The sequence below is a fragment of the Centropristis striata genome, chromosome 12, assembly GCF_030273125.1.
Source record: "Centropristis striata isolate RG_2023a ecotype Rhode Island chromosome 12, C.striata_1.0, whole genome shotgun sequence".
Classification (NCBI taxonomy): domain Eukaryota; kingdom Metazoa; phylum Chordata; class Actinopteri; order Perciformes; family Serranidae; genus Centropristis; species Centropristis striata.
Window position 1 is genome coordinate 30,315,078 of NC_081528.1, and position 23,959 is coordinate 30,339,036.

General features: G+C 39.9%; 1 protein-coding gene across 1 annotated transcript; it reads left to right on the plus strand.

Moving 5' to 3' along the window:
- Window positions 1-5,330: 5,330 nt before the first annotated feature.
- Window positions 5,331-22,301, plus strand: LOC131981959 (equilibrative nucleobase transporter 1-like). The gene is made up of 12 exons (XM_059346502.1): window positions 5,331-5,517; window positions 6,674-6,803; window positions 15,174-15,220; window positions 15,313-15,389; window positions 15,466-15,558; window positions 15,648-15,787; window positions 16,416-16,525; window positions 16,664-16,807; window positions 17,119-17,226; window positions 17,446-17,632; window positions 21,688-21,811; window positions 21,907-22,301. Exons 1-12 carry the CDS (start codon window positions 5,331-5,333, stop codon window positions 22,015-22,017), a joined length of 1,458 nt encoding a protein of 485 aa, XP_059202485.1. The 3' UTR covers window positions 22,018-22,301.
- Window positions 22,302-23,959: the final 1,658 nt, after the last annotated feature.

Genomic DNA, 23,959 nt, shown 5'->3' on the forward strand with positions numbered 1-23,959 from the left:
ACAATATTGGGGAATTATTACATTATCAGGACTTACGAAATGAAGGCTAACCTGATAATGCAATAACCTCCCATTAATGTTCTGTACTTTTTTTTATTATTGTTAAAAAAAAAAGTGTATTACATTATTGGGAAATGCACTTTATTACATTATCTGGAAGTTACATTATCAGGTTTTATAACATTTTCAATGGACTCAAGTGCAGATTTTTATTACATTATCGGGGTTATTACATTATAGGAAATGTATTACATTATCAGGTTCTACATGGCTCTTTGCAGTTTTTTGTGACCAAATTATGAGGAGTTAAAGGAAAGATAGTTAGTGAGTGATTCCTCAGGAGAAGCCAGGTGCATCATAGGGAATCATGAGATACTACACCTACCAGCCTGTCAAGTAGTGAGAAGGTTGATAAGGGATGATTTGTACATAAATCTACTGTGGCAAAAAAAAGTATGTGAACCCTTTGAAATCACCTAGTTTTCTGCATTAATTTATCATAAAATCGGATCGGATCTGCATCTAAGTTCCAAGTATCGACAAATACAATGTGCTTAACCTAATACCACACAAACAATTTTAATATTTCATGTCTTTATTGAACACATCCACATAACATTCAAAGTGCTGGTGGAAAAAGTGAGTGAACCCTAACCCTAGGCAAATGACTCCAACAAGAACTGATTAGAGTAAGGAGTTAACAAACCTGGAGTCCAATCAATGAAACAAGATTTGAGTGAGATTTAGAGCTATTTTGACCTACCTTCCAACTTTGTGAGTTTGCTATTAACAAGAAACATCTTCTGATGTGAAAAAGAAATCTCTGAAAAACTATGATCAAGAATGGTGGATTTGCATCAGACTGGAAGGGGTTACAAAGTTGTTAAATCAGACAAGGTAATATGTGTTCAATCTACGGGTGACTCCACTGCCTAAAAAACAATACTGGGGGGCGTCCCGGTGGCTCACACTGGTAGAGCGCTTACCATGAGTCCTTGCCGGGTTCGAATCCGGCCTGAGCTCCCTTTGCCGCATGTCTTCCCCTCTATCACCCCCTTTCTATCTGTCACTTTCAATAAAGCAAAAATACCAAAAAAAATAATCTTAACAACAATAAACAATAATAAGCAATAACTAGAAAATTTCCCCAGGGGAAATTTTGAAAGGGCCACAGGGGCTACTGCCGGTGTGTGTACACTATGATGAGATTCTTCAGAGATTTCAAACTATGCCCTTTAACCTCAAAATGTGTGTGTGTGTGTGTGTGTGTGTGTGTGTGTGTGTGTAGCGAAAATCGCATAAAATTACCTGTGTGTGTGTGTGTAATTAAAATCACATAAAGTTACCTGTGTGTGTGTTTGAAGCATGTGAATGCATGTGTGAGGAGTGTGCGTGCTTACATGCATGTGTGTGTGTATGTCTGTAATCACATCAAAGATCAAAGGCAATCAGATCAAAGCAATCAGCAGAATTAACTGACACCTGTTAATGAAAGAGTGACAGCAGCCAGAGGTGGACAGACTGAAATTTCTGGCCTCGAACAGAGAGCATTTTTGGCAAAACCATAATACCTATCATTGATGAGTTCTGGTCCCTACAGCTATTGCTGGATGGGACCAGTGCTCGGTGCGATTGCCCCGAGGCCCTAATAAACAATAAAAAACAATACTGGGCCCGGCCAGGTGGAAGCTACGGGCCTGTCTCACTCCTACCATTCCTATCAAAAATACTGGAGCGCACAGTCATTAACAAAGTCTCCAGGTTCCTTGCTGAGAACAACCTGTATAATCCAAATCAGTCTGGCTTCAAGGGGGATCACTCTACTGAGATTGCACTCCTGTCTGTGGTAGAATCAATGTGCCTGGCTAGAGCAGCTGGTCAATCATCAGCTCCATTGCTACTGGACCTTTCCGCTGCCTTCAGCACTGTTAACCACCAAATCCTCCTCTCTACACTCACTGAACTTGTGATACCCTTCAAATGTTTCATGTCCTACCACTCAGGGAGATCTTTTAAACTATCTTGGAAGTGTCCAAACTGCAAAACCTTTACACTCTTTTCAATTTACACCACTTCATTATGCCATCATCCGCAATCATCAATCTCTGCTGCCTTGCTGATATCTCCGCGTGGATGACAGAGCACCATCTTCAACTCAACCTCTCTAAGACTGAGCATCCTGTCATCCAGGCCCGTCCTGTCTTATATCAGCCTATTAATATTCAGCTTTGATCTATTCAACTTGTGTCATGATTGATGACCATCTGGCCTCTAAATGTTCATGTGGCCAAGATTGCCAACCAGAAAGATCAGACCCTACCTGACCGAGCAATCAATACACTGGTCGAGGCCCTCGTGATATCGTGCTTAGACTACTCTCTACTGGCAGGTCCCCCTGCATGCACCGTCAAGCCTCTGCAGATGATCCAGAACGCAGCAGCGCATCTGGTCTTCAACCAGCCTGAAAGAGCACATGTAACTCGGCAACTCATCTCTCTGCATCTGCTCCCAGTTGCAGCCTGCATTAAATTTGAAACCCTGTCTCTTGCTTACAAAACAGAAACTGGCACAGCTCCTGCCGGCCTACCTGAGCTCCTTTATTCAGGTCCACAAACCCTCCCGCGAAAGGCGTCTGGCTCTTCTGCCGTTGAAGGGCCCTATGTCTCAAACTGAACTGTTCTCCTCTGCAGCACCTGAAGGTGGAACGAACTTCCAAAATGCATCTGATCTGCTCAGTCCCTCTCAATCTTTAAGAAGAGACTAAAGACCCAACTCTTTACTGAACTGAGCTTAAACACTTCTGGAAGTCTGATCAGCTGCTGCTGGAAGCGTTTGATTGAAGTTATTGCTGCCAAAGGAGGTTCGACCTGTTATTTAATCCAACAGTTCACTTACTTTTCCCACTGGCACTATAAATGTAAAATGGATGTGTTCAATAAAGACATGAAATATGACATGAAATATTATATAAATATTATAATTGTTTGTCTGGTATTAGGTTAAACACACTGGCCCTCATTTATCAAGCGAGCGTAGAAACGAGCGCAGATCTGAGTGTATATTTTGTCTTACGACAGGGTCCACGTGTGATTTATCAAACGATCGTATCTCGCTAATCACAGCGTAAGAATGATCGGCTGTTGATAAATGTGGCGGCTCGAAACATGCGTAATTTAAATACCACGCCCTAATATATACCCGATTCAGAAGACTCGCCTTCAGAGTTTACGACACCGAAGGGCGCAATACGGCCAAAAAGAGGATTTTTTCACCTTCTAAAGTCAGCTTTATTAGCAAAGTGCAACAATAGGGGCAATATAGACATATTAAAGAAATACGCAGCGACGGAGGTTTATGAAATAAAAGTACTTATATATAAACTCAAACAAGTTCACTGAATATTTTACATTTGGAGCACGGACTTAGAAGTTTTCAGCTTTTTGGTTGAAGGAGGTAAACAATGTTTTAAAGTAAGTTTTAATTCAAGAAGAAGAGGAATTTCTCAGTCAGAAAGTGAAACGCTGACGTCCAACAGCAGCAACACAACAAACTAGTTTTGTTTGGCAGCATAAAAAGTGAAAAGGGAGGAAATCAGTGCAGCTGTCAGCAGAGTAGCAGACTATTTAACTCCCGGCGAGGTTTGAGTAATTACATCGTGATATATAAAGCTTAATAATCTATGTAATATCCGAATATTGCTATTATTATGATGGAGATATATTATTCACCTCTTTACATTTACTAATAATGATGTCCTAGTCAGAGGAGCGTGTGGCAGCGCTGATTGGAAATGTTTCTATTCGGGCAGCGCCGGTGGTAAAAGAGACGCTGACGCTCCGGTGTCGGAGCTGGATAACAGTAAACAGCAGAAGACAACAACATTTAATATCCTCGGCTGGTATTCTGTTTAAAGAATTTCATGATCGCAGGGTGTATTTATTTTTGGATTATGTTTTAGTGATAAATTATGTAGTCTAAACATGTTTTGCTTTGTCACTATTAAAAATCAAAACACCACAGAGTTTTATGACCTCCAGGCATCGATACAATAGTCTAAGATCAATTCTCCGTCTCAGACGTGTGGACTTCACGCTGACTCAAATTTGCGTACACGAGCTGAGAGCAGACGTGAGATCTGATCGTACCGTCCGCTCACGTCCAAATTGATAAATGCCGAGGCTTGCGTAGAAATCATCTTACGCCCACTTTACGCCCACTTTCTGACGTACGCTCGTTTGATAAATGAGGGCCATTGTGTTTGTCTATACTTAGGACTTAGATGCAGATCAGATCACATTTTTTGACAAATTAATGCAGAATACTAGGTCATTTCAAAGGGTTCACTTACTTTTTCTTGCCACTATACAGACCAGCCTAAACTAGTGCAGCTCTCTCAGCAGCCACACCTGAAAACTTCTCCTTACTCTCATTCCTTTTTTTATTAAATGACCTTTTTAACCTTACTTTGAACACATACATTTAAAAAAAATGTCATTTCATTCAATTTCATTTCAAAGCTTCGCCTTTGTTGTCTCTTTCTCTTTTATTAATGTGTCAGCAGATTACAGTGAACATTTCAGGATGAGCATTTTGCAATATCAGACAACAGTGTGATCTTTACTATCGGCTAGGTTTGACGCTGCCCAATGGTTTCCTCTTTGACCGGTTTGGTACCCCAGTGTCTTGTCTCTTTACAATCTGAGTCCAACAACACCTTTACTACCAAGAGTAAAAGTAAAATGAGTAGTTTTTTTCTCTTGTGTTTGTGTGCAAGTCATAGGATAGTTTGGCTGAACCGGTGTTGTCAGCACTATCAGCATGAGCGTCGAAATCTGGGGGATGTCTCAAAACTTCAGGGACAGTTTTATTGCAATTTGGCTTCGTGAGGATACAGGAAGGTTTACCTTGTGGCAGCCAATAAAAGCACAAAGGGGAAGGGATTTTCTCAGCTGCACAGCAGAAAGATTGACTGGGAAAGATAAAATAACATTTGGGAGGGAGGAGAGAGAGGGAAGGAAGAGCTGCCCTATGCAAAGAAAAAGAGTTGATCAAGGGCAGTGAGGTGTGGTTTGTGGGGACATTGGCGGCTACCCAGAGAGGCTGAACTTTGAGCACTAGAAAGTAAGTTGGAGAATAATAAAACTTAACAAATATATATTTTGTTTTTGTGGCTACACAGTAGGTTATTTTGTTGTACAGTACCTTTTGTACATTTTGATTTGTCTATATTTGGAGGTTGACTGACTCTATTTATTTATTTTATTCCTTTATTTGCCAGGTATAGGTGACAGGAGCCACTTGTATGTGTCTTTCTTTATATATGTAGCACCATGCCAGGTTTTGTAAACAGGTTGTCATTCCGACGCTGCCTCACCTTAATTACGGGTCTGTTGGAGTGTCTGATTTTCGCCGGAGTTGTGTTCGGATGGGCTTCACTTGTTTTTGTCTTGAAGAAGGAGAACTACTTCAGCTTTCTGTGCGTCAACATCACAGGAGTCAATGCAACACGGGACCTAGGTCAGTCTGATGTCTTCACCTCCACTAAACACCTGGATAAAACAATGAAAACACAGTCTGTCAAGTAATTACAACATTGATTTATCAGGCCCTGTAGTTATTGAGGTCCCGCACACTCACACACACACTGTTTGTTGACATAACAAGCCACCACCATGATGCCATAACATGGCAGGGATTTCTCTTCAATAATAAGACTCTTTCACCAAAACAAATAAAATGTAACATTAAGTCCCTGCGCATGCACACACACACACACATTCTTGTACTTCTATCTTTGTGAGGACCCTCATTGGAACAGTGAATTCCCTTGCAAGGTTATAATAGTTTTGAATTTTTCATTAGTTTTAGTTTTAATTTTTGTTTTCAAATTCAGTTAGTTTTAATTGATTTTTGGAGTGAGTTTGCTAGTTTTAGTTTTTAAATGCTTTAGTTTTAGTTTAGTTTTTATTAGTTGTATTGTTTGTTTTAGTTTTTTGTAATGGCATATTTGTTGGGTGGGAGATTAAAAGAGGTCACAGTAAATTTTGCCTTTATTTCCTTTGTCTTATCCATCTTCATTATGTATGAAAAAAAATGAAAAAGACGAAAATGAAGGACATTTTCACTATAATTTTAGTTAGTTTCACTTAATTATCATTATCATGTAACCTTTAACCCTTAAAACAAAGTCTGAAATCTCAAAAAAGCCTTTAAAGAAGTGAGGACCGGCCGAAATGTCCTCACTTTGCAAAAATCTCCTCACTCTGTTGGTTAAAAACATGTTCCGGTCCTCACTATGTAGGAAGTACAAGAACACACACACACACACACACACACACTATTAAAAGTCCAGTGCTTCTTAAAAAATGGCCCATTATATGATCTTAAACTGACAATATAAAGGATTATTTCTGGGGTAATATATTCTCCAAAAAAATTTCAGGCCTCTCTGACCTTCATTGTCACTTCTCGTGAACAGGTGACTAAAAAGGTGACAATAAAGGTCTGAGAGGCCTGCATAAAGAGTTGTATCTGATGATATCTAAAATTCCTCTGACCTTAACTGTCAACAACATTGTCACCTGTTTAGCCACAGGCCGTATTTATGTGGTCTTCTCTGATCATGTCTTTGAACCACACCGATCTCTCTTTCTCTCTGTTTATGTATCTACAGATTGCAGTGGACAGGATGAACAGTTCTCGCTTGTTTTCACCATCGCCTCCTTCTTGTTCACTTTCCTGACGCTGCCAAATGGTTTCATCTTCGACCGGTTTGGTACCACAGTGTCTCGGCTGTTTGCGATGTAAGTCCAACATTACATTAATTACTTCAGAGTATAAAGTCAGTGGATTTAAAATATTGCTTTTGTTGTATTAAAACAGTGGCTCAGTATAGGACTAAAAGCCCTGCAGTCAGAAAGTTAGGAGGAAAGAAACAGTAAATATTGACTGGTAAAGAACAAAAATAAGCGGGTGATTATTAGTGTAATTATTGCTCATGATGTTCCAAGCCTCCAGCCTTTTGGTCAGCCTCCAAGTCAGTTCTGCCTGCGTCATCAACCTTCAGGTTGTCATCCAGACCTGCTCCACCCAAGTTTCTGTTACCCTGGTCATCATGCAGACCTGCTCTGCCCATAGGGCCTGATAAGACTGATCTCCCTTCAAAAACAACCATATAGGTCATTTGTACAGGCAGTAAAATACGACTTATGTCTATGTTATAGACCAGACCTGGGCATTGGGCGGCCCGCGGGCCACATCCGGCCCATTGGCTTTCCTTGTCCGGCCCGCGTGATGTTACCCAGAAATTAGAAATCAATATAACCGCAGTGCTTTTATTTTGAAAAAAATAGCAAACATTAGCACTAGCTAACAACACTTTTATACGGAAGCGTATTGCATTCACTTGAAAAAAAAATAAAAAAAATCCGGTTTTTCTGAGTAATTGATTTTTTGGCTTGTTTTTCGGGGTAATTATTTCTGTTTTTCTGAGTATTTTTTTTTCCTGTTTTTCTGAGTAATTATTTTTCTGTTTTTCGGGGTAATTTTTCTCCCCCTGTTTTTCGGGGTAATTTTTTTTTTCTGAACGATCGAGATACTTCGAAATCCCACGAGAACATCCAACCTGCAAGTGACTCCCGTGGATGTATGGTGACTCCTGCCCCGCACATACATGCCCCATCTTCAACTTTCTACCGTACCGGGTCAATTAAGGTAAGGCATGCAATTAGTTACACACAGGGTATGATACTCTTGTTATGTTTTAGACTTTATCCTTCTATTGCAAGTCTATTGCTCATTGTAGCAGGTAAGGAATAGACGAACATGTCTATGGACATGATTTCAGTTGTCAGGTAAGCTAACAGTTTTGTTTCCATCATGCTGGATATTGCTGCTCATCAAAAATTAATCGCCTTTCTTTCATTATATTGGCTTGGCACAAGTAGAACGAGCCATTCGTCATAACATTAGGTTATATGCTAATAGTAACACTGTAGAGACATAACATGAGAATATTAACAGTTGTTTAATATGGGGCACGTAAACATATAAACAAACAGAACGTTGCCAGTAGACTAGTCACTATATTGACACCATTCACGGACCATGACGGGTGTTTTGAGTTGCTGAGGTTGCTGTGGTTTGCTCATGGGCTCCCTCTCCTTTGCTATTTCCTATGTATTTAATACATGCATGCATACCTGAAACTGCATGCATTAAACATCCCTGCACATAATTATTTGAATAGGCCCATATGTTGAATAAAACAATTTAAAATGTAAAACGTTTTTGCACCTGCTTACTGGTACAACGAGGTACTCATACCCTATGTTGCAAATCCCCAATCTGGATTTTATTGACTATTTGAATAGTAATTATAATAATAATAATAATAATAATAATAATAATAATAAAAGCCCACTCTGAGCTGTTGAGTACACAAATCAGTGGTGATTTGAGTGAGCCTATTCAAATGTTTAATGACAGGTCAACTTTCAAATGATTATACATATAGACAGAGTGTTTATAGGTCAACAGTCAAGACATGAAACATCCATTTTAAACAAAATTATTTTATGCTTCCATATAATTCGACAATATCATGATACAATCGGCCTTGGCAGTTTTAAAGATGTTACTTGTTGGTGCAACAAATTTCTATAGATTCTGCCTTTTTCCTAAATTTTTGCAGTGCCAGCAATGACTACAGCCTCAACCCCTGGCCTCCCACAAGATGATGGTCTGTGGATATTTCTTCGCAACAGAGGTGTTCCTGAGGAGAGTATTCAGAAAATGCAGCAGGATCATGTAAGTCACAGCTTCAAAAGCTGTTTTTGTACTGTCTCATACTGTCCATTGTGTTATCATCTGCATTAGGCATTTATAATTGGTTATCCTGGAATTTAGCACAGAAGTAACTAGTCTTGGAGATAATATAGTTTAAGCTTTGTCATGTCTAATGTATACTTTTTGTTTTTATTGCAGATTGACAGCTCGGTAATTGGAGACATAGATGATGCCACTATGGCTTCTTACATTCCAGCCTATGGTGACAGGATTGCCACAAGGCGTTTCTGTATGGAAAAACAGAGAAGAGGTGGAGATGATACAAAAAGACTGTCCTTATTTAAAAAACTTAAAAAAAAAATGGGCACAATGAGCAACAAAGACAGCGATCAAGGTTTTGAGGAGGAGAATACAGTGCAACCAACAAATATGCGTCTGAAAAGTAATAAGAGAGCCTGGAAGACAACCAGAAAAATAGAATTAGGGTGGATACATGACAACAGACAGGTCAGAAAACGCAGTGGTGGAGGAACCAGAGTTCTTGATATGAACAAGAATGCCACTAAAACAGAGATTCTGTCACAAGCTAAAAAACTGTTCTTCCCTAATGAAGAGTCAACGATGGGAAAGTGGGAAGAGTTCAGTCAGGATATAGTTAACTTTCAAGAAGCACAAGTTGATGAGGATGTTAGTGTGGGAGACTACTACGAGACACACAAATTGGGGTTGTTAAGATTTTATTTGTTCACAAAGACCCTGACCAGTGGAGATGACCCAGAGGAAGGAGCTGACATACAGACAGATGAGCAACATGAAAACACAACAGAATCTGGACAAGATAAACACACAATGGAAGAGGTCGAGCAGCTGACACAGAAAAGACATAACAGTGAAAATCAAATACACACAGTCGAAGATGTCACAATGGCAGCTGTTGTCTCTACTGCAGCTGTTCAGATTATTGATCTTACATCTTTGTGTAATACATCAGAGGTAATTTTTGGTCCTTTTGCAGGTGGGCAGTTTTTAGGTGATCTTGATGATACACTCATACATGAGCCAATCCTTACGGTAGTAGAGGAACAAATAAACACTCCCACCTACACCTCAACTCCTATTAATGCTCAGACAGCTTCTGCTAGACCACCAAGTCCTGCCAGTGAACTTTTGCATGTGACTGTGAAACTTCACAGAGTGACTCTCTTAGATGAACTGATTGCTCAATTCAAGGATGAAGCAATGCTGAACTACTCTGTGAAATACAGCTTCATTGATGAAATGGGGGCAGATGCTGATGGTGTTTCCAGGGATGTATATGCTGCCTTCTGGACAGAATTCCTAGACTGTGCAGCAGAAGGTGCAGATGTGAGGGTGCCATCACTATCCCCAAAATGGCAAGAGGAGGAATGGAAGTCTGTTGGCAGGATATTGGCCAAGGGACTGAAGGACCAAGGGTATTTTCCATTTCGGCTGGCACAAGCCTTTACAGCAGCGGTCGTATTTGGTGAACACTCTGTTTCACCTGACTTACTGTTTGACTCCTTGATGTTGTATCTTAGTCAGTCTGAGCGTGATCTCTTGTCCACTGCTTTGCAAGAGGCTGTTGTCGGTGATGACGAGGAAGAGCTTCTTGATCTTATGGATCGCATGGGAGTAAGAACAGTACCAACACAAGATAACTTGAGAGCCGTGCTTGTCCAGGTCGCCCACAAGCAAATGATCCAGCACCCAAAATATGCACTGGATAAGATTGCAGAGGTTGCAGGACCAATACTGAGGAAGTTTTTCCCAAGTGTACAGGATATGAAGAAGCTGTATGAGGACATTAAACCCACAACACGAAAGGTGATTAAGATGATAACAGCTTCTCCAGCTAATTCAGCAGAGAACCAAAGCTTGCGATTTTTACATCAGTACATAAGGGGATTGGATGAAATAGGTCTCCGGAAGCTGATGAGATTTCTGACTGGGTCTGATGTCATCTGTGTAAAAGAAATTCAAGTCACATTCACCTCTTTGGAAGGGCTAGCACGGCGGCCAATTGCCCATACTTGTGGCCCAACTGTGGAGCTGCCATCAACTTACAACAGTTACCCTGAGCTTCGAGCTGAAATGGAGGCTATATTGTCCAGCAACACTTATGCAATGGACATTGCATAAGTGACTTATGAACTTATGATACACATTTTTCTCTTCCCCATCAGTACCAGTGATATAGGTTTAGACTGTGTGAATGTGGGATAGAGCATGTAAGGAGAAAATGTGATGAGCTCAGGTGCTGTGTGATTAGTGCAAAATGAATTTTATTACATTTCAAGATTTTAGTTTTATTATATCAAGAAACAATTACTTACTTTGCTGTAAGACACTTTCTGTTATCAGAGCATGTAAGGAGAATATGTGACTAGCTCAGGGGCTGTTTGATAAGCACAGATTGATTTTTTAATTTTGGATATTTTCTTTCTATCATACCAAGAAACATTTAACAATTTACTTTGATTTAAGACACTTTTGTTATCAGTCTAGGATAAGAATGTTTGGACATTAAAAATACTTTTGTTATATTTTAACTGTTAAATCATAATAGAATTTGAATCTCTACCTCATGTCAGATGTTAATACTGACAGTGTTTGTGAATCTGCTTGTTACAAGGTACTTTGAGGTGTTTTTTTACAAATAGAATCACAGCTTGCTGCCTTGTTTTGTACAACTGTCTTCAAACAGATTGTGTCTTTACTGTCATGTAGTTCAGGAGCCCTACTCTGTTAGACATGATATGTTTCCATCCACAATCATAAAATTGGACATGTTCCTTTTGTTATGGGATGTTTGAGATGCATGTCCTAATAAAAGATAATCATATGCTTCATTTGCTGAAAATGTATTGACAACTGCATTTGAACATAAATCTATAAAGTGATATTTCATTCAAATACATAAGAATAGTTTATCTGATCTGTTTATATGTTAAAGAGATGACATGATAATCACCAACTAATTTTAGATACACGCATATTCACCAAATTTTGTTACATGTAATTGTTTGGCTGCAAATGACCTATAGTAACTTCATGAGAGAAACAAAAAAAACAGGAAGGTATATTTCCTAAATGCTACATTAAACAATAATTAAATATCAAAAGAGAAAAGGGTTTCACTGCTCAGTATTAACAGGTATTGTGTAAGAGCTACATTTGAAATTCAGCATACACACCATTAAGGACAAGATATTATAACCTGTTTGATTTATAATTGATAATGACTCCTTTTTGTAGACTGCTCTTAAACAATGCACCCAAGATTTTCCATTTTTTCACATGTAACGCGATATTTCATATGCAGCTATTGGACTGCCAGCACTTATTATGATGTGTAATTTTTCCATAATGAATAGAAAGAGGATATACAAAGCACAAATGGGAGATGTCCATTAGTAAAGAGTTGACAGTTAGAAATTCATGGTCCATAAGATTTTCTTCCCTTATGTGGAGGCTTACATCCAGTCATTTGATCCAGTAGAGCAGGTTGTGATCATTAAATTTGAGCTCGTATGTAAGCACGTAAGAACATGTAAAGCTCAATGGCTTTCTCCGGATAGGTGGGTGGATGAAGACTGTTTTCTGTCATGGCAAGGCAGCAAATGTCAAACACTGTATCGTCACAGGGATACGGTCCTCTCTGACGGCATTCCTCTCTGCAGGCTTCTATCTTTTGTTGGGATACCTCTTTCAGGTACTCTCTGGCACCAAAAAGTTGGGGTAGGGTGTACATCATCACTGGGCGCCCACCTGGAGACACAGCATTTCTGCATGGGCGAATTCTGTGAGTGTTCCAGAGGTGAACAACTTCCTGCAGTTCTCTCTAAAGATAAAAAAAGATAAAAATAGAAAGTGAGAAAATCAGTTCACACATGATCATTAAACTAGTAATGTAGTTCAGCTCCAACTTAAACATCTGCAATAATAAACTGTATTATGTAATTAAAAACATCAAAACACTCACAGGGAACATTTTATTGCATTTTATACTTTTCATAATTTAAGTACTTTGAATATATAGTGCTGATAATACTGTCCTTTTACTTTACTAAGGTTTTGAATATAGCCTACATGGAGTGAGCTCTTTTTCACTAATATCAGTAGGCCTATGATATTAGTACCACACTAAAACTAACCCACTACACAGGGTGGTACTACTGCTTTTTGTGAAGTAAAACATCTGAATACTTTAACCACTAAGCTAAACAGATGTATTATTCTGACATAATATAGAACTATGGGGAACAAAACAACATAAACATATTGCAGTTCTTACCTCTATTATTTCAAGACATGTGAACTGAATGAGACTTTTGTCCAGGAAGTCACCAGAAAAGGAGTCTGAGTCTTTTAAATCTTGGAACAGGTTCATCCAGAACTGTGCGTGTTGCCTCCTTAAAAAGCCCCACCAGTTCTCTATTCTTTGGTTGTGATTGCTCGATCCATACAGATAACATCTGTGCGAGAAGTTGTCCAGATGATCGTGTCTCAAGAACATCTGCATTTGTTCAATGTAACAGTTCTCGGTTCCAAGGTCCGAACGAATTCGGGCAGCAGTTCCATTCCTTGATGACACCTCATCAATGAAGTATTGCGCGATTATCCTGGGATCACTATTTGTAGAGTAGGCATGTAGCCATATCACCATTCGTGAAAACCCATCTATTGCACCATTGATGCAGATCCCGTAAGGTTTGAGTTTATCATAGGAGTCTACATGCCACAAAAAGTTTGGGCCTGGATTCTGGTACATACGCCGCCGAAGGCGATTCCGGCGCCTCATCTGCACACCGTGCGGATCCAATATTTTCAGCAGTCTCCTGATTGTCTCTTGAGTCACCACGTAGCCAGCCTGAATGCATTTCAAATGCATCATCTTATATCCATGGAGCATGCCATATATGTCCAGCTGATCCTGGAGAAACATTGCTATGTCCAGGAGATCTGAATGGGCTTTCCTTCTGAACAATCGCAAAGTCTTCAGGTGCCTGCGTAAAGTCGACAAACTAATAGTAAAACCATCTATATGACTTAAAGACAGGACTATCTCCCAGTGTCTTAAACCCAGATCAAAGTAAAACTTGATTAAACTAAACAAGCCGTCCATGTTTGCTTCCATTCGAGTCACTTGCAGGTTGGATGTTCTCGTGGGATTTCGAAGTATCTCGATCGTTCAGAAAAAAAAAATTACCCCGAAAAACGGGGAGAAAAATTACCCCGAAAAACAAGAAAAAATTACTCAGAAAAACAGGAAAAAGAAATACTCAGAAAAACAGAAATAATTACCCCGAAAAACAAACCAAAAAATAAATTACTCAGAAAAACAGAAATAATTACCCCGAAAAACAAGCCAAAAAATAAATTACTCAGAAAAACCGGATTTTTTTTTTTTTTTTCAAGTGAATGCAATACGCTTCCGTACTTTTACTATAGTTAAGACAACAAATATAGCCACTAATATTTATATATGACAGAAGAAAATAAACTTTAACAAACCTTGTGTCCTGTCAGTCAGCCACTTTAGAAGCCTTTTTGATACTTTATATCAACTTTATATGAATTACTACGCACTCGTTATTATTTACCGTTCGTTTTTTCATTTAACCGTTCTACCGGTTATTTCCTGTCACTACCTTTCAAAATGAAAGCACCCGTTTCACACTGGACGGCACCTTTTCAAAATAAAAGCACCTCAACATTGTTAAACATCTTGAAAATGTACAAACATGAAAAACAAGCTATATAATACAAAAACACAAATAGGAAGCTTACTAAAGGACATTTACAGTTGTGTTTAAAATAAATGGACTAGTGATATAGTGATTGGAGTATTTACTACTTTTTACTGCTATATTTGATTTACAGTCTTATCAAAACATGTATTCCTATCAGTAGCAGCTCAAAACCAGATAATTTACTTTATTTTACAAAGCGATTAAATTAATATTGAGCAGAATTTAGTTCAGAGTTTTGGTCCGGCCCCTGCAACCTTCGTGGTATTGGTCATGTGGCCCCTTGGGAAAATGAATTGCCCACCCCTGTTATAGACTGTCCCATGCCACCCTCTAGTGGGCGAAGTAGTAATGGTTAAAGGCAATGCAGAGTTTAAATGGTGGAATTCACAATCACACAATTCACAATTGTGAAAACAACAGCAAACGGTGTGATTTAAACATCATGGAACTTCCTTCCTCACGTTTTGTAAATCATGTTTTTACGTAACTGTATGTCACTTAAGGTCACGTCACCCTTGTTACTATTTCACTAACTACTTCACTTCTGGCATTTACATGCATTTATTAACTGTTTAAACTGTCTTTTATAACATCTTATATATTTCCCACCAGATTTCTTTGTACCATTGGAACGTTGATGGTGGCATTCTCCACAGCAGGTAAAAATAAAAGAAATCTGTCTGAAGAAATGCTGACAAAAAGTAACAGTGACTCTAACACCTGTGGATGCTCATTTTTCCTTCACCATCAGCTTCATCCAACCTGCTGTTCCCAGCTCTTGCTCTCCTGGCAGCAGGTGATAGCTTCTTTCAAATGACCAACATGCAGGTAATGAAGCAGACAAATAAGCACTTAAATGCTACGTTCATCTGTTGTAATGAACAAGAATTTGTCTCTCCGTAAGGTGGGAAATCTGTTCGGCTCACATCGCTCCACCATCATCACTCTCTATAATGGGGCCGTCGACTCTTCTGCAGCACTCTTCCTTGTCATCAAAGTGAGAAACATTCACTCACCACTCTCGTATATGAAATATATTTTTCTGATCTGATGTTGTAATGATGATCTTGATGTCTTCTCCTGCAGCTTCTTCACGAGTCTGGCATCTCTTTCCGCTCCTCCTTCTTCTTCCTGTCCGCCTGCAGCGTTATTCACCTGCTCAGGACTATCTTCTTGATGCCCAGAGGCCACATTCCCTACCCGCTGCCTGATGACTACACATACGGGTACAAATACCCCCAAAATCACACACACACCAACACCTTGCTAATTCTTCAGAGATACAAAAAGATCGAATTTGAAAAACAATCACGCAAAACTACAAGTTAAACTAGAATGACACACCGTAATTGTCAAACTACACCAAGGCCAATTGTTCATTTGCTCCTCAGGTGGTCCCATTTCTCATTCCTCCATCCTCAGTGTATTCATGAGCTTTAATTCCTAATATGGAAACAACAAATATTGGTAACGCTTTATAATAAGGTCCTTAATAATCATTAATTAACAAGTAATAAGGCATTGTTCTCGCTTTAGATCCGGTAGTTGCAAAAAGCATAGTTAACTTATAATAGATGAGCAATAAAGTATATTTTATTATCAATAAGCAAACAAAATAAGATTAATAAAGGCATGGCAAAGACATAATGGGTGGGTCATGGGTGTTTGTAATGCCATTATTAACACTTATATAAGCTTATAAACTCACAATAATGTTAATAAGAATCTTGTAAGGACTTACAAGGGCCTTATTACTTGTTAGTTAATGAATGGTTATTACAAGGACCTTAATATAAAGCGCTACCCAAATATTTTTTTTCTGTCTGCCCCTCTGTGACCTTTGACCTTTGTCAGGGTAACCTGTGGTAAATCAAAGACTCTGAGCTTAGAGCAGAGAGCAGCCAATGGTGACACTCAGAAGACGGCAGAGGAAATTCCCCTCAAAGACGTCAGAGTGAAACAAGGTTTGTTAACTTTCATGTAACAAAGATGAGTAAGACATAACAAATTAAAATGATTATACATACATATGATTATACCTATTTCTTGTCATCTTTCCTCTTCATTCATTTATCTCTGTGGTCTCCCCTCATCTCTCTCAGAGAAGAGTTTCCGTGAGTGTGTGATGTCCAGGCTCTTTTGGCTGCACGTGCTTTGGTTGTCAGTGATGCAACTCAGACATTACCTCTTCATCGGCACCCTCAACCCCATGCTGCAGCGGCTGACAGAGGGAGAGCCTTCACTGGGTACAAACACATAAACACTACTGTTAGAACTTGAACAAATCTCCAGGTCAGCTTGTATCATTCTGTTTCAGCGGGAAAAATTGATTAATTTATTTTGAGCAAGTTAATAGGGCATAATAATAATAACATAATAGGGCTCCATGGAGTGTAGTGGTTAGCACTCTTGATTTAGCAGTAGGGTCAAATCAATCAAATCAAAAATCAAATAAAAACTACTTTTTTTATTTATCCAGGTTATGTTGTTATGTGTAAATGTGTAAATGTTATCCTTCGTCTTTCATCCTCTTGTCTGTGCTTGTGTGTCCCTGCAGTGAGCCGGTACATTAATGCCTTTGCCATAACGCAGCTGTGTGGCGTGCTGTGTGCTCCCTGGAACGGTCTCATCATGGACAGACACAAGGGCAAACCTCGTGCTGCAGGTAACAAACTAAAACTAATAAGGAATTGAAATGAGCGCAACCGACCAAAGCAGTGGCTGATCTACTATCAGTGTGTCCCTGGTGTTCTCTCAGTACTAATCTCTTGCGTTCAGCTGGAATAAAACCCTACAAACCCAAAGATGCTGTTGATTGCTCTTTTCTGTATCTGTGGATTATCATGTCACAGGTGTTTGTTTCCATTTGTTTGTTCGTTTGTAGGAGAGAGTGAACAGGAAGCAGATCTGCGGGCCTCAGTGCTTTCTCTCTTCCTGACGGCGCTGCAGTGTCTGCTGTTCTCAGTCTGTGCCACCATCCCGTACCTACCGCTTCAGTATCTCACCTTCATCCTGCAGGTGATCAACCGATCCTTCATCTTCGGTGGGAACGCAGCCTTCATCAGCGTGGCGTGAGTATCAAACACATGCACAACTCACAGCACATACTGTAGGTCCCTGTGGGCTACTCTGATATATGTTCCTGAGCTGGACAGTACATACATACACATTTTTATAAACAGTGTTGAGCAAGTCACTTTCAACTTTCAAAATATTGCATATGACTAGTTACCATCATTTGCATGGAACAAGTTTATTTATGATATCACTGTCTGTGTAGATTAATGTGTTATACAACTTTTGCATTACAAATCAAAATCAAATCAAATCAAAATTACTTTATTTATCCCCAAGGGGAAATTCAGTTAGTCTGGTAGAATCTCTGTTAGAATGAGACAGCCTGATGGCTGTAGGAGCGAAGGATCTTTTGTATCTCTCCGTCCTGCAACGGAGAGAGAGGAGCCGTCCACTGCTGTTTTTTTGGTCCATAAAGGTTTTTGTAGCGGATGATCTGGGTATTTTTAAGATGGCCTCGAACATCTTGACAGGTTATCTCTCCACCACCTCCTCCAGTGTGTCCAACCTGGCTCCAACAGAACCAGATCTTTAGACCAGTCTGTCCAACACCCTTGCATCTCTGTGTGTGATGCTGCCTCCCCAGCAGACTGCAGCATAAAACAACACACTACCACCACAGACTGATAAAACATCTGCAGCATCTTACTACAGACATCCAGAGATCTGAGCTTCCTTAAGAAAAAGAGGCGGCTCTGCCCCTTTTTGTAGAGAGCGTCTGTGTTTAGGGACCAGTCCAACTTATTATCCCGGTATATACCTAGATACTTAGAACTTGGCACCACCTCCATGTCCACCCCACAGGTATTCACTGGCTGAAGGGGGGGCTTGAACCTGCGGAAATCTCTGATCATTTCCTTAGTCTTTGAGGTGTTCAGTAGGAGATAGTTCTTGTGACTCCAGTCACTGAAGGCTTCTATCAGATCCCTATATTCAGATTCCTGTCCATTCCTGATACATGCCACAATAGCAGTGTCGTCCAAGTACTTCTGGATGTGGCAGAACTCAGAGTTGTACTTCCACCAAAAAAACCACACAAGTGAACACACCATGCAAGGAGCAGTGGGCAGCACATTACTGCGCCCGGGGAGCTGTGGAGGGGGGGTTAGGTACCTTGCTCAAGGGCACTTCAATCCTAGACATGTCAGTGCTGGGATTCGAACCAGTGACTCTCCAGTTACAAGCCTGATTCCTAACCTCTAGGCCACAGACTGACCGTTTATTGGAGTTCATTACAAATCCAGAGGGATTTGCAGATAAAGCTTTTTTCCCTGGCAGACAAGGATTCTTTCTATGACAACAATATCTTGACAACACATAAACACTATGACTGCTGTTGTATGATAAACTGGCATCACCCCTCTACTTTTTTTGTTATCTAGTTGGACTGCTATCGATTTGTTTAAATGTATTTTTCACAACGAGGAGGATGTTTATCTATATACTTTGTATGGATGAGCGCGTCAACGCTCAACCTGTGTAGTGTAAACACAAACTCTACTCTTGTGCTCTGGGCTCAAGCAACAACAAGCAACAAGCCTGCTGTCCTCAGGACACTCTGTAACAGAGTGTGTGTGTGTGTGTGTGTGTGTGTGTGTGTGTGTGCGTACGTGCGTGTGTGTGTGTGCGTGCGTGTGCATGTGCATGTATGAGGGGCATTTTATGCCAGCACACTATACTAAAACGCGTGTACAGCGCCTATGCGATGACATCAAATGTCTAACGTGCGCGTGTAAATTCCATTCACTTTCAATGGACAGACAGGCGTCACGTAGGCGTCACGCAGACGCTGTACACGCGTTGTTGCACATACGCCTACGTGACGGCTGCGTGACGGGTGAACTACGCCTCAAATACGTGACATGAAGACCCGCGTGACTGTTAAGTACAATTCTACATAGGCGTACAAACACGGGTATTGCGAGTACACCAGATAACATGGGTGACGGGTGAAAAGTGCCACTAGCAAACGTAGCGGACGCCTGTGTGTGTGTGTAACGCGTGTACGCCTATAACAGTTCAGCTGTTACACAGAGTCTCATCTTCATATGGTATTGTTTATAAGAAAGCAGAACTTATAGATGAACTCCAAGCCCCCACAGAGCTGTCAGGATATTTCTATTATTTTCAGGCCCATTTTTATTTTCTTGTTAACGAAATCTCTCTCTCTCTCTCTCTCTCTCTCTCTCTCTCTCTCTCTCTCTCTCTCTCGGTTTGAATGATATCGAATTGATATTTAATGATAGCAAGGGTGAAAGGGATAATTAAAATAATTTCAGCTACTTAAAAAATAGTAATAGTAAAGTGCGACGCTCACAGCCAGTTCCCAGCTTCGCGGGTGGACATACAGTTCATTATGCACCAGCTGTAATTAGGTAGGTTTACCTGCCTGCAGACACCATAATCGCTGTCACCCCTGAATATTAAGTAGCCATGCAGACCTATCTAATGAATATTCAGTAGCCATGTGGACAGCAGTCCACAATATGATTCCATAGGGCCTTATATCTACACAGTTTAACCCAATTCGGCACTTATGCACAGATCCATTATGTTTTACAGATATTTGTAGTTAGCTAATAAGGTAAAACATTTTGTTTAAGCTGCATTTTGCTGACTTTCACTCCTAAAACAGGCTAATTAAGCCTCCGGTTTTGGCCGGAAAAACGTTAAGTTTATCTGGTATGTACGAGATAGTCTTTCTCTTCATCTATAAGTTATGCTTTCTTATAAACAATACCATATGAAGCTGAGACTGTGTGTCAGTGGCGAAGGCAGAAATAATAAAACACTGCCTATATAACACAAGCTCTCCCAACAGAGCTCTATAAAGGCTGTACACAATACAACAGTAAAGACAAAACATGCGTATAGGCTCTATCGTACGGCACAATAAATCATTTTATTGCACAAAGTGCCGACTACAGATGAACCCAAACAGTAGATAAGGTGTTAAGGAACAGCACAACATCAGATAGAATCCTCACATTAACGGCGATTGTTGTTTCAGTACCACGGACAGCTCATGCGTAACAGAGCATGCGCATAGCCTACGGCAACAAGTTAGTGTGGAAACCATTAAGGACACAACACCGGCCTTTAATTTTTCTGTTGTCTCACGCCAGTATTTACTTGTACTGTTTAAGGTTGAGCCGCCAGCTGTTGTGAGAAATAAAGCATGACGCGGTGCGAGCCGCAAATATAACGACCACCCGTCAACGAAGAGTTCCAGGGTGGTCACAAGGGCCGAGTTACAAATGCAATTATACATTTATTTCCTTTCTTACTTTTTGTAACAAAATATGTTTTTATCAAACTATGATGGCAAATTTTGAGTTTAACAGCCGCTTCGCTTCACAATTAAAGCAATCCATGTTTTACCAAGACAGACCTATTACACAGTTTAGGCTGTTTCAGTCTACCTAAATGCAATTTAAGTACACGACTCGGCTGATGCTTAATGAACTGTATGTCCAAGCGCATAAAATTACTCAAGAAGCATCCTTATTCATTGGACAGGTCTGCATGGCTACTTAATATTCAATTTGTACATTACAGCTGATGCGTAATGAACTGTATGTCCAAGAGCGAACTGGGAACTGGCTGTGAGCGTCGCACTTTACTATTACTATTTTTAAGTAGCTGAAATTATTTTAATTATCCCTTTCACCCTTGCTATCATTAAATATCATCAAGAAAATAAAAACGGGCCTGAAAATGATAGAAATATCCTGACAGCTCTGTTGGGGCTTGGAGTTCATCTATAAATTCTGCTTTCACAATCCCGTATGAAGCTGAGACTCTGTGTAACAGCTGAACTGTTATAGGCGTACACGCGTTACACACACACACAGGCGTCCGCTACGTTCGCTGGTGGCACTTTTCACCCGTCACCCATGTTATCTGGTGTACTCGCAATACGCGTGTCTGTAAGCACGCCTATTAATCAGACTTTATGCTGGCACAGGCGACGCGTTTTAGGCTTTTAAGTATAGTGTACTGGCATAAAATACCCCTGATAGTGCATGTGCATGTGCATGTGCGTGTGTAGATTCCCGTCATGCCACTTTGGGAAGCTGTTGGGTCTGGTCATGGCTCAGTCTGCAACGTTTTCTCTGCTGCAGTACGCCTGCTTCGCCCTGGTGAATGGACCTCTGGATGGAGACCCTTTATATGTGAGTACACATATATATATCCCCTTTATCTCCATCTTTGTCAATGAACTCTCCTCTCACTGCTTCCTCCTCTCTCTCCCTTTATGTGTCTGCAGGTGAACATCGCTCTGACGCTGCTCAGCCTGCTCGCCTTCATCCATCCCCTCTCTGTCTACCTGCACTGTCGAAGTCTCTCCTCCAAGCGAGCCATCAATGCCTCCTCCTAAAGTCTGTGAAATGAGACTTAAACTTTGCTCATTCACATGACTCTGATGTTTCTGCACTGATTGTTTTACCATGTCAGTTCGTTCTGATAGATCAGATAGAACAAGTGAAACAACGCTGCCATCTGTTGGCTTCTTAGTTTAACTGTTAGCTACAATCTTTTGATGTGCACTCAAGCTTTGTCATTAAGTGAATGCTCAGTATTTAATCTGTACTTTTCTCCAAGTAAATTATTCAGTTTTCAACTGTTCTAAGAAACATTATGCACTTGGTATAGAAAATACATTAAGTGGATATTGAAAATAAATAAAGGCCAGAAACGAAACATAAATTTAGCTTTATGTATTATACCTTAATGTACAAATGGAAAATTGCATATTGGACATCGTCAATTACTTGTTTATGAAAATGTGACAAATCTGCTGACAGAGTCAGAACACAGCTGCTGCTGTTGATGCACACACAAGTATGGCAACTAGTGTGAAAACCAGTTGGGACACAACACTGGTCACAATATGAGTTCTTAAGTTTAGGTTGCACAGATGTGTCTCCTCAAAAACGTTTGAAGCCTAAAACCTCACTGTCCTTCCTCTGACTGCCTCCCTCGCGGCTGTCTGTAGTGAGATCCAGCAGGTCGAGGGAGAGGTCACTGGTAGCTGACAGGGAAGTTGGAAAATGGGGATTGAATGAATGTCATTAAAAAAGCTGAATAATACTAATAATGTATACAAAAATGGAATATCTTAAAGTTAATTGAAGAGCTGACATTTCACTGCAATGGTGGCTTAAAGGGGAAAGATAAAGGTAAAGTAGTAGGAAAAGTGCTGAATTAGTTGTTCAGACACAGGTCCCAAAACCATTTTAAGAGTAATGCAAGTGATTAGATAGATTAGATTAGATTAGATTAGATTAGACCCTCTGCATTTAACCCATCCTTTTTTTTTACACACAAGTGAACACACCATGCAAGGAGCAGTGGGCAGCACATTGTTGCGCCCAGTGATGAGTCATGTTTGGCTATACCATTGATATAGAATAAATATTTTTAAAAGACAACAAATAAAAAAATAATAATAACAATGGTGACGCTCTGTGATTAATCAAAATCCTTTACTGCATGTAGCATGGAAAGAAAACCCTAGCAAGGATGTTCACTATTTCTTAATATGAAAAAATACGCCCACATTAAATTAATTGCATAGCAAAGCCTATTAGATAATTATGCAAAATCGACTACTGTATTAGGCTGTATTATTTTTGATTCTAATGAAATAGTTTTAATAAACAAGTTGCGATTCACGACAGCATGTACATTTTACACCCCGCTTCTCCGCTTCAAAATAATGCCAGCATGATAGAGAAATGTGCTGTATCAGTCCCGCCCCCACACGATCTCTCGTGTGTGTGGGTCAGAGGTGATCCAAACACACTGTTGTATATGCCATTCAGCAGCCACAAGCTACATTAGCTAACAATTAAAGTTGAGTTAATCCCAAAAAACGAATGTGTTAACAAAATAACAGAATTCACCACAGAATTTTCAAGATTGTCAAAATATGATTTCTTAAATAAAACACACAAAATCCCTTATTCTCCTTTACAATAATCCCTACATGTTTACGATCAGGTAGGCAAACTCATTAATATATGCAATGATTAAGATCAGTGTATATGATGGAATAGTGACATGAGAATATGTGAGAGGACACCAAATTTGGGCTTTTACAGAAAAAAGAATTTGGCTATTAAAAATGTCACGGTAGGATAACGATAAGGCTTATATATTAGTTTCTCCCAAATGAAAGATGTTATGTGAGGTGCTCATGTTTAGCTCTCAAAGTGCACAAGATTGATGCATTTAACTAGCCTGGGTATACCCAGACTGCCTTGCGCGCTCGAATTTAATTTCGAACTGCGGCAGGGTCTGGAAACTAGAGGGAGATC